Genomic DNA, 12,474 nt, shown 5'->3' on the forward strand with positions numbered 1-12,474 from the left:
ACTGATTTTTAAATATACATATAGAAATGCAGTTTGAAAACATGAGTTGGGGTCAAGATCTGAAGAAACATTCTGGGTTCAAATAATGCAATTCAAAATTTGCTGGGATTTAATCTGAAGTTACCTGTTAGGATAATTATAATTAATGTGTGAGTTTATTACACCCTGGTATTACCTGCCTATTGTGTGTGCTAGTTTTTTCCCCAAATAGTTTATCTAATCAGGACAGTTCCTCTGTCCTGATATACAGTTACATTCTTCCTTCTGTAAATGGCAAAGATTTGCGAATGGAATGAGAGCGGTGTCCTTCAGGTAAGAACAAAGTGTAATTTTTTGATAAGGCTGGAGCCATGGATGCCTCCTCATCTGCAAACGTGTATGATGTAATGATGTGATCCCTTTTTAGGAAAAAGAACCAGAGAGAGAAAGCCAAGGTGTAAATGCAGAGCTTTCCTTTAACACCTAAATTTTCCAATTTAAGGATTTGGTCCTCAAGGATGGTTTGTAAAACAATTTAAATGGTAATAAATAAAGGAATCACTTGTTTAATTGGTATCACAAATGCTTTGGTCAAAAGTGATGCATAATATCTTTTAAACAAAGAAAGTTAAGCCCCTAGCCATGGTAGATTAAGATAAAAAATTCCATCCATTTTGTTTTTTTCTGATACAGAACAACATGAGTGTCTTTTCAAAATTAAAGTAATGTCAGAATGGAAAATAAACTTAACATTAAAATAAAGAATGGCATGTTGAAATGAACCTGTCAATGATAAAATCTCTGGCATTACAACAATCAAGGCCTTATTTTGGCAACAGCTTTGATTTGACAGGAAGTGGTGTAAGGAGAGCTATGACCTCCAGCAATGGTTAACAAACTGAGACTTGAACCCGTCTATGTTGAGTAAGCCAGACCCCCTCCCCCAAAGCCATATTTGATTGCTGAGTAACTTTTAGGTTTCCACTTTAGTATAACAAATTATCTTGTTATACTGAAATCTTTAGCTTCCTCAACAGAGTTTCTGCTGGCATCACAGCTCAACAGAGCAATGTTTAATGATACATTTTCTGTCCTAAGTATGATTTATCTAACTTTAAAAAATCAACAATGTACAGGTTTAATGTCAGTTTCTTTGACGGACAACAAAATTATAAAAACAGAAGAACTAGGTTACTACTTGTATGTTGTGATGGAGTCAAAAAGTGAAAATAAAACACCACAGAATGGGAGGGAAGAATCCAAAATGACAACGTGGTCTCATAAATGTTCATGTATTTATTCATTAAAAATAATAGCCCACTCCCAACAGATTAAAAACATCCAAGTCTTTTCCGAGTTAGGAGAAATTCTGTCTCTAAAGGACTTTAGGCATCTTCAGGTAGTATTACTAGTGTCCTGGTCCTCCAGGGCCTCCACCACCTCGGACCCCTGAACTACCACCAGGCGTTGATCCCCTCCCACCTGGAGAGCGGAGATTATGCCACAGCTTCACGAGAGGCTCCCTCCTCCTCCAGATTAATTTGTGACCGTATGCCACATACCAGCTGTAAGACAAAACAGTTAGCCTGAGATTGCAGGAGACTACTCATTTTAAATGACATTTGCAAACCTCAAAAAAAAAAAAATAATAAAAATCACCAGATTAAAACTATTGAATAAGCTTTTTTAAATGCTCACAGCAATAGAAGTTGGGTTTTAGTCATTTAACCTGGGCATATATCCGAGTTAGAAAATAAAAAATCTGAGACTTACACTCCAAAAAGAGCTCCACCTAGGTGAGCAGCGTGATCAAACAGCCGCCATCCCAACATCAGTCCTGCTGTATCTATGGCAACAAGTGCTTTGAGAGCCTGAAGGCAAATAAACAGGAGGTTTTAATTAAAACCGATGTACTTGAATGCAGCAAAACAACAATCTCTCTGCCGTGCATTCAGTCATGCATACTTACACATTCACACAATCATACACTTGTTTGCTTTGCTCATGCACAGATTTACATCTTTTGCCTGCAGCAAAAAACACAATACAGGAACGAGAACACATTTAATGTAAGAAAAAGCAAACAACCACAGGATCTAAACATTCAGAGACTTGGATGCCTATAAAAACTGTGAAACACGTACATGTCCGGCCGTGAACGTGACCATAGGAAGGAAGATGATGCCTAGCTTGGCCTCTGGTACTTTTGTACAGACTGCAGCAAGTACTGCCATGACAGCACCTGACTGTGAAGGAAACAGTCACTGATTACAAAGTTTTTATCATTCAATGAAATATTGATAATTAAAACTTACCGCCCCTAACGATGGATAGAATCGTCCAGTGGCTGTTTTACAAACATAACTGACCATAGTGGAAATCACACCTAAAACCCCCAAAAAAAACAAACATCAAAAAAACATTTATTTTTATCCCCCTTCATGCACCAGAAATACAGCTCTGGTCAATATTTATATGCAGTTTATTTTGGATATGAATGCCATCTTAGTTTTGAGAATTTAATGAAGCATTTGAAAAGAAAAGTGCTTCTCAAATTGGAATGATACGATTTCAGTCATTAAGAAAATGATCAGAATTTAAATATGAAGCCCTACTCATCTTTATTAAATACTTTGTAGGAAACCCACCTGTCTTGAATGGAAAAGAAATCAAACTGAAAAAACACTTTTTTTTTTTTCCATTCAAATCAAATTAATGATGCTGGTGAAAAAAAAGTTGAAAATGGAGGCTCTTAAATTCTAAAAAAATCAAAAAACAATCTAAATTGTAATCCCATTCATGATGTATACTATTTTCTCCCTTGACATTGTCACATTTTAAATTCTGGATTTTCCAAGGCAATATTTACACTTTTGTGGCACCTAGTGGCCAGACTTCAGATTGCAATGTCTGTCTAAAAATACAACACATTAGATAGAATAATAAAACTTAAAACAGATGACAAAAATATAAAAAATGTGTGCAAGGCAAACTCTAGAAGTTTGCTTTGTTTGTCAAAAAAAAAGAAGTTACATGACCAAATCTAATGACCCTTTTCCTTTTCCAGAGGCTTTTCTAAGGCCTGTCCCTCTCCAATCAGCCAGCTTTACAGGCATTTTCATCGGGCCAGCAGCCGTGGCTGGCCCTGGGACAAGGTACCTGGACATGAACACGATGAAAATCAGTTGCAGATCCCCTTCCACATCCAAACTATTAGGACTGATTTTCTAGTATCAAGTGTGGTTTTGATTTGTAAGGGGTAAAGATAAAATAAGTTCATGTCTTTTAGCCTCGTAAACTAGCCCCACCCGTCAGCGGCCAAAATCAGTATTGCCTGCGAGTGGTCTAGCCTCGATCAATGCCCCAGGCCCAAGAACTGGCGGGCCAATCATAACGCAGAGATGTGTTTCGAAGTTTTAAATGCAAAGCGGGGGGGGAGCACAACTAGGAAGATGGCAACAACTATTGAACGGTAGCATGCACTGCGGCAGCAGCTGCTTTCAATGGAGCGCTCCATTGAAAGTTAAAAGTTCTCTTTTCTGTTGCTGTTGTTCAATGAAAGTACCACCGTACCTCCTAGGCTAAAGGCAGCCAGGGCAAAAGGCAGCCTGTCTTCAGCGGTCCTCTTTTGGCATTTTCGTGTTTGAAGGACCGCTGGCTCTGATGGCGATTTTTGACTCCGCTTTGGAATCTGTTTTGAAAGGATTAGACTTGGGGTTTTCGTTCAAAGGTGAGCAGGAAGAGGCTCTACGCTCATTCATTTTTAAGAAGGACGTATCCGCCGTTTTACCGACAGGCTGTTTGTTTACACTCCCCCACCAGCTTTCTATTGCGCTTACTATGTCACAGTCAGTTGCGCTCATTGGTCAGAGCGTTGGCCAATAGGCACAGACACAAGCCTTTTCTCAAGTCACTAGAACACGAGTACAGAGTCGTGTCCTCGCCAAGTATGTTCTTGAGAAGAACACAGGAAGGCGTGGACTTGGTGAGAACGGGAGCACGCAGCATAAATATGGGTCAGTTTGAACAGAAGCGTACTCGTGACGTCACCACATGCCCGGCTCCTCTAGAGCTGCACTTCACCTCCAATTATTATTAGTCTCTAGATTATAATAAATTATTACTTTTTTCATTTAGCGGGGGAATAATAATTAACAAAGTCAGATAAACACAAATCAAATGAACATTTTGCCAAATAAACAAACAAAAAAACAAAAAACAATCACCATCAGAGCCAGCGGCCCTTCACACACGGCTATGTCGAAAGAGGGCCGCTGCAGATGGGCTGTGGTTAGCCCTGGCTGCTGTTAGCCTCAGAGGTCTGCTGGTTACAGAGGTACTCTAAACTTCGGAAACTGTTTTTTTAGGTATGCATTAAATCGGTAAATGGACCATATAGTGATGCTTTAACTACAACAGCAACAGAATAGAGAAATTTTAACTTTCAATGTAGTGCTCCATTGAAAGCTGCTGCTGCCGCAGTGCATGCTGGGACAGCTGTCAGTCTTAAGAACGGACAAGTCTGCTCTGATGCATACTCGGTAAATAGGGAGGGGCGAGAACAACATGTTGGGACTTTGTCTGTTCTCGGTCTGCTGTTCTTGCGATTGGAACAGTACTAGGGCTGAGGGTGATGACGTTTCACGAGCACACGAGCACATGAGAACGCACAAGCACACATATTGAGAAACGGCAATGGTTTGAAAGACAACGTGTTGTTCTCATGAACGATCTTCTGATGTCTCATTCATCAGGGCCAGACTAAATTACACATTTAATCTCACATTTGGTTTATCAGGCTACATGTCTTTAGCATATGGACATAAAATAAAAACATATATTAAATAATAATTAATACTTCAAAAAACAATTTCATTATTTTTTTCATTATTTTTTTCCCCCCTTCTTCTAATACGTGAATATCAAACAGATTCTTGCATAATAAAAAATAACATTTGTGTTTTTTACCCATTTATTTCTATTTTGAATTAAAAAAAAAATCTTACAATTTTGCACATTTTCATTTTATGTGTTAATGTCACAAACTAATGTAAATAGTGCCACAGCCAAAACACTGACAGCTGGAGGTGGGCTTGGAGCCACAGCTGCAGCTTTCAGTCGACCTGTTCAAATCTAAATGATGTGGAGCAGCAATCGTTACTGGTAAAGGGCCATAATTCCACTGTAGACGCAGCATAAACCTCTGACTTCAGTTCCATCATAAACAACTGAAACCAATGATCTCTATCTGTCAAAGAGTACTTATCTTTTTATGACCTTGGCATATTCTCAATTATATCATTGTTGGACAATGTTGAAATAATGCTGCCATTTTCTTAGGTCCACTTACCAGCAGAGAGGTAGACCGCAAGAAATTGCTCTTTGCCTAAGAGGGAGACGATGCCAGAGGAAAACGTCCACAGGACGTACATGTTGGCCACCATGTGGATAATGGAGTAGTGGCTGAAGGAAGACAGAACCATGGGAAGGCACCGGGTTTCTGGGTAGGAGAAGAAAAAGAAAAAAAGGGATACATTAAAAACTATAAAAGCACTCAAAGAATGCAGTTTTCCCCATACTGTGACTTATACCTATAGCTTAAACATTTCCAAATTTGAATCTATTGTTCCATGTCATTAAGGGCACCTTTGGTAACAATTTCCTTAACCTTCTTTATAAATAAGACACGGCGTGTGTCTGCAGCCTCTGGTATTCTGCTCTCGCCTTATTCATTCACTCTGCTTTCTTATTTAATGAGCAGATCGAGACTTTAAGCAAGCCATGGCTCACCTTCCCTGTGTCTTTTTGACTTTAGTATAATACTTCCAGAGTTTTTTGTGTCTGATGCTGAAGCTGTCAATGGTCACTGCTGCCACACTGGTTTAGGGGGGTAACTGCTTGTTTGGGCAAATAATGATAATAATCCTTTAAAAAATTCCTGCATCTGGATTATGATGTGGATCATCACCAAAATTTAAACCAGTATCAATAAACTTTCAGTTTTTGTCAATTAGGCTCCACCCAGTGGACAAAAGCTTTATTGTTTTGCCTGAACGACAACACTTCCATGAGGTCCAGCACAGTAAAGACCATAGAGTGGTAAAATCCTGATCTCCGGGTCGCCTGCGGTTTGATTAAACTACATTTCTGTTTTCAGATGAATAGTAATGCGGTAATGAATTGAACTGTAGGAAACAATTTCATACGACGATGATGAAAATATGAAACATTTAACTTTGAATTTGTACCGTATTCCCAAATCACGCAGCTTGCTTTTTACCGCGAATGAAGCTGACCGTAGGGAAAATGAGGGCGTACCAAAGTCGTACATCCCAAAAACAGGGTGTATAATTTCTAATATTTTTAGTAAGCATTGCTAGCTAAAAGTCTGTCCTGTACACAGACAATCTAAATAATCAAACACACGAACAAACTCGACTAAAAACATAACCTCCTTGGAAATAACTTTCACTAACAGATGTTTTCACGTTATGTTTTGCAATTTCCCACAATAAACAAGCGCACTCACTGGACGCTGGGTTGGATGTGAAGTACTTGATCATAGATCTTTGCATTGCAGGGATCCTCCAACAACACAGAACTACAGCATTAATCGCTATAATGCCTAGAAGATAATCAGAAGAAATTACAGAATCGTGAAAAATTGCACACATGCATATGCTAAAAACTAGATCAGCTTTTAAAACTACCAGTAGCAGTCCTCTGTCCCTCTGTAAGGCTGCTCCAGAAGTCATCTACCATGGACATGAGGAGGAGGAGCTGTCGCTGGAAGTTGGATAGTTGGTTCCACCAGTCATGCCAGTATGCCATGTCCTGGGAACCCTTATTAACACAGTAATGGAAAACAGACTCACTGTAGGGTATTTGTTAACGTAACAGGTACTAAAAACCAACAGTTTTGTATAAATCCTTACCATCATAAGTTTCTCTAGCTCCTCTCCATCTTTTGCAGTTTGAACTCTTGCTTTCAGGGACTCATACTGCAGAATGGCTGCTCCACCAAATGAGCATCCTGCAAACTGACATGGAGACAGAGGTCATTCAACAATCCTGTGTCCAAACTATTATCTTAGCAGCATTTTACACCAAACTGACTAAAAAGGCAAAGCTGTCAAATTCCAATAATTTGATATTATAAATCTGATTATCTCCGACCACTTTAGGGAAAGACTATAGGTACTCTGTAGGTGCCCTGTGTTAAAAAAGTTTAGAGCTGCTGGATTTCAAGAGCTAAAACAAATATATTAATTCTTTTCATATTATGCTATATATTGAGATCTTTGCTTTAATGAAAAATTCAGCATACCCCTACTGTAAACATCAATGGTCTGAAGAGCGTCGGCCGTTGCACTTTGGGACGAGGTGGGGGTCCCGGCGTGCCAGCCTCGGGGGGTGACGCTTTGGTTTGTTGCTGGGGGACATTTCCGGTTTTGGTTTCTGTTCTTTTGGCTTCACGACGGAAACCACATCTCTGTTGATGGAACGGATTGAGTCTGTCAAGAAAATAAAAAAAAGAGAGAACATTTCTCTAATGCAGATAGATATGGGCTGGTACCATTTTTTTTTTTTTAATAGTTTAAATGTTTTGGACCTTTATCATGTTCTTAAACTCATTCACCCCATAATTCTGAACCTAACCCCCAAGCAGGGAACCTTTCCTCATGGGAACAAGTCAACTGGAAGAAATTGTGTGAAAACGTACAAAAATAATAGACCCCACACCTCCCCTTTTTTTCTAACTTAAACCTCAAAGCAAACAGACCAAAAAAAAAACAAAAAAAAAAACATTGAATATTGGTTGCAATAAATATTTACACTTTGTCAACAAGGTCAGAGCCTTTTGAAAGCAATTTTTAGACTCTAGCTAAATTTGACTATTTGTTGACAGTCCCTAAACACTCGTTACGCAGCTGCTGTTACGTCGAGTTTTCTTTCCAACAATAATTCATATTTCACGTGTATTTGCCATAATAATAATAATATTATTATTAATAATAAAACTACTACATGTGAAATATTTGAAGACCCTTTAGTTATAACCGTGTTATAAATTTAGCAAGTTTGTATAGGTCGCATATTCTTTATTTTTTGAGTATTTCGGCTCATTTAGCAGCATCATTTGTAACGAAATGCAAACGAATAACAATGACAGCACTATTTTCCCTACACTAAACAGCGTTAGCTTCATTTGCAAAGACAGAACGGTTAGGTAACTTCACATTACCAGACGATACGAAAACCCAGACACCCTCAAACGCGCCTCCTGTCAGGGTTATTCTTTTTCAGAAAACTGAGCGCTGTTTTTAACCCCTCACCTTGAGCTTCTGGAAATCGTATTTGGTATTCTAAAGTGGTTTGCTTTGCCCCATTTTATAATAAACCCTCTGCACGCCATGACTGTTGTGACCTCCTGCTTGAAGCCCCGCCCACTGTCAGACTCAAGCTGATGCTGCGTTCACGGACGCTCGTAAAAAAAAATAAGCAAACACCTCCTTAGATAGAGATAGATAAATTTGGATTTTAAAGAGCTGTATTTAATTTTATGGTTAAACAATCTCAAAATTAGTGGCACCAATTTAAATACTAGATGTGTCTCAATCTTGACAGTATAGCAACACGTATGTCATTATAGCTCTTCTATATTCAGCATGAGCTTGTAGGGCTAAAACGTAGTTTAAGATATATTTTATAATTATATATTTTCTTGAAGCAAGTTATTAAAATTTATTTGGCTTTAAACTGATTTTGTTTTTACAGAGACAACATTACTACCCTCTAGCGGTGTAATTGGAATATGAACGCAACATACATTAGCAGTGGTTGCTTTATTTTTTTCATAGACAAGTTTTGTTTCTTTATCCAGGAAAGCCTATGATGTATTTTCTTTAACTACCTAAAAAGAGTAAAATTTTTACTTTTTTCCCCCCTTACTTTAGCTTATTTATTTGAAATATAGTCAAATGCAACAATTTTCTAATTTGTTGTTTTTTCCCTTAAAGAGCAAAACTTTAAACATAATCTTTAAACGGTTGTGAATGACATCTCTCCCTTTTTATTACTCTTTTCAGTCTTTAATTCTAATAATGGTTAATTTTTTTATATTTTACTTTCCACTACCTGAATTTCAAGGCATTCCTATGTTGTCCGTTGTGAGCTCAGGAAGTTGGAAAAAGTTGTCGGCAAAAATAGAATCTGCTCTAATAATGTTTCCAAATGAAAACTAATTAAGGAATAAGAAAAAATTCACCAATGGCATGACACATGACAAGATCTGAAATGTTTATTACACTTTGGATAATTATGTTATATGTTATTTGTTAATGGTATTTATGTTTGTTAGAATATGCGATAAAATCACTAAACTATAAAAAGATATATCCTTCAGTTATATACATTTAATCAGATAACATAATAAATTAATATATTGCTTTTATTCTTTGGTGTTGTTTAGTATTGCCTGTCCAATTCCTAGTGTCTATTTCTTTCCTTTATACAAGTGCAAACAGTGGCCACATTCAGACTGAAATATAATGAATGCAAGAACACTTAACAATAACCTCCCACACAATAACAGTAAAAATACAGCAATAGTGTCTTATCCATATACAGATATGTCCTTTTATGTATCAGAAAGGATGCAGTCATATAGGTGAACAGTACCGACAGCACTAGGTGTTTCTGTTGGCATTTGGACAACTTCCACAAACTTCTTGCTTACTTGCCCACTGACTCCAGAAATAGGTAAGAATAAGGTAGAATTTGCAGTGAGCAAGCTGCACTGCAGTGTCTGCAGAGCAGGGCTCTCCTCCAATGCAAATTCTGCATAGCTGTATTGCTTTACAGTACACAGTATTGTTTACAGACCTGCGATGGGAAAGGTGGAGAAAAATAAAAGAGTATAGGAGCAATTAATCTTGTCTGACTTTAACAAAACATCTTGTTCACAGAATTAATATAATCAAATTTTCATTGCTAAACAGAAAATTATACAGTCAAACAAAAGAGAGGGTGGTGGTTTTTAGGGGCGGAGGTTTCAGGGCAAAGATCCAGAGTACAAAGAAAGGAGAGCAATATGCCTTTGCCACTGTACAGATCAAGGACATGCTGCGAAGTCAGATGATATCCTGTGGGTGCAGGTCTGGAGCAAGGGGAGGACACAGATATATGGGTGAGGAGAGGCTGGATGGATGAGCAGAGCAGAGAGGGGTGAGCAGTTAGTAGTAAGTCCAGGACGGGTGGAGGTAAGGCCAGAGGGAACATGTGGGTAGTTTGGACTAATATCAGAGACAATACTGCTTCTGCTTAGACAAATAAAACAATGTCTGATTCTGTAGGACCTTAATGCATCCCTTTTTTTTCTCTCTGATCAATGCAGTTCACATTTTACCCCACAGAGGTGTCTTCTTTCAGGTCCTGTCATTGATTCACTGTGAACCGACGCCAGCCTGTAAAAGAAACAAGGAGGCACACCATTTCCCATTGGACAGGAAGTATAATGCCTGTAACCAGAACATGTTAGACATCAGTTTACCAAAATGCAAATGTATCCACATGGATTAAATAGAATAAGCTAGCTAAGGCACTTTCTTCTTGCATTTATCCACAGGCTCATGAAGCTGAACACCATTTGGCCTTGAGACTTCTATTTCAGCACAAAGTCTGGAAACATCTTATACCAGCAGGATGCTCTTTTTATACCATCAGACGAAACTCTAGCTGTTGTCATAGCGTCCCATAAGTATGCTGATAGAGCAGTTTCTAAGGCACTGATCAATGGGCCTGTGAGATAATACCAAGCTTGCTTTGTGTGTGCTACACTGTGTACACCATGGGGATTGGTGCATGACTGTGATTTTCTTAGGACACAGAGAGATTTAATTCTAATTAATACAGAGAAGAGAAAAAACTTCTAAGGGATTTGCAGTTTTACGAAAGTTGCATCCTTGCAGGTATGAATGATTACAAATGAAAACAAAAGAGACCTTGTAAAACAAGAAGAGCAAGCATAATATGGGAAAACAGCACACTTTTATAAGCATACTGTATCCCTGTGCTGACACAATTTGATTATGCAACTCAAGCTGGGTCCAGAGAGATTTTTTCTAACAAACCAAATACATAAGTACACAACACTTATTTTCAATTTATTCCAAGTGTAGTGTGTGTGTAGATAATATGTATCTATTGCAGTATATTCTAATAATATTAACATTAAAGCATCAAATGTCCAGAACAAACAATTGATCTGATTCACATATCAAATTTATGTCCCTCCGCTAAATATTATACTTATATAGTGAAAAAAAAAGCTCAACGGATTTTGCTGTCAGCAAATGTGACGGGTTTTCTGGTACATCATTGCATTCTCAATGGTTAAAAGTACTCAAAGCAAGGTAATAAACCCACCCCGATTCCATTGCTGCACACTGCCAGTCAGCTGGCTTGCTCATTAAAACGACTAATTTGGCTGTCTGGAAATTGTCTAGTTAGCAAGGGGGAGTGTTGGCCTCATGGTTAGAGCAGTGTGTTTGTGCTCTGCAAAGGTTGCAAGTACCCGGTTCGAATCCCACTGTCTCCTCTCTGGGTTCCTGAGCAAGACCCTTTTCTCCCAATTGCTCCACGGGTGCCGCAAAATGGCAGCCCTCCGCTCCCCAAGGGGATGGGTCAAAATGCAGAGGTAAATTTCTCCAATGAGAGCTGAATGAATTTCAATTATTATTATATTAGAAATGAACAAACAAACCTCATGGTGTGTAAAATAAATGACTGCAACCCATCACCCGACTGAGGTTTTTAGTTCATGGTTTCCAAACTGAAAACCAGACAATTAAAATCTAAATTCAACAGAGAGTCAGCTGAATCTAAAGTATGGTATAATATTATTTACAAAAGAGGATTAGTGCCACTGGAAAAATTGTTGGGATCTGGAGATTCTCCACCTTCTCCAGCAGAGTGCGCTGTGGATCCTCCTGGGCTGGAGCCTTCCAGCTTAGCTGACGCTCATCAGCTCATCAGGAGACCGGCCTTTATAAGCAGCTGCCAGACCTTGCTTCGACGCTGCAGTGTTAGCCAAGTTTGGTTAGCGAACCTGAGCCTCTGAATTTACTAATAGTTATCTTCCTAGAGAAACCTTATTCTAATTGCCTCTGTCATCTCGCTCCTAGGAAACCAGTCTCTCGAGAGAAGCTCCGAATGAGCTTAACCTGAATCTGCCTGCCTGCCCTAGAGAGCCAAACCTGAAGACTACATTCTGGAATCCACCTGCTGCTCTTGGGAAAGAGCTAATCACTTCAACCAAGGTCTGTTCACTGGAAGTCAGAAGTAAGACGCTGCTGCTGCCTAAGCACTCTGCTGAACCAACAGTCTCCGGACCCAACCGGTTCCCTCTCTCAGAACAAACCTTGACCTCTTCAAGGTATCCACTGAAATATCTGAAAACCCATTTAACTTATCTGCATAGCCAGCTAACCAACT

The 12,474-nt window shown here is 38.8% G+C and overlaps 1 protein-coding gene across 1 annotated transcript; it reads right to left on the reverse strand.

Moving 5' to 3' along the window:
- Nucleotides 1-1,183: 1,183 nt before the first annotated feature.
- Nucleotides 1,184-8,424, reverse strand: LOC107083768 (presenilins-associated rhomboid-like protein, mitochondrial). Its single transcript, XM_015373225.1, has 10 exons — nt 8,316-8,424; nt 7,307-7,493; nt 6,915-7,019; nt 6,690-6,822; nt 6,509-6,604; nt 5,330-5,479; nt 2,295-2,365; nt 2,124-2,225; nt 1,753-1,850; nt 1,184-1,544 (listed from the first exon to the last, which is right to left on the reverse strand). The coding sequence occupies exons 1-10, from the start codon at nt 8,393-8,395 to the stop codon at nt 1,388-1,390; spliced, it is 1,179 nt and encodes a 392-aa protein (XP_015228711.1). The 5' UTR covers nt 8,396-8,424; the 3' UTR covers nt 1,184-1,387.
- Nucleotides 8,425-12,474: the final 4,050 nt, after the last annotated feature.

The sequence above is a fragment of the Cyprinodon variegatus genome, unplaced genomic scaffold, assembly GCF_000732505.1.
Source record: "Cyprinodon variegatus isolate N-32 unplaced genomic scaffold, C_variegatus-1.0 Scaffold83, whole genome shotgun sequence".
In the NCBI taxonomy this organism is placed as follows: Eukaryota; Metazoa; Chordata; class Actinopteri; order Cyprinodontiformes; family Cyprinodontidae; genus Cyprinodon; species Cyprinodon variegatus.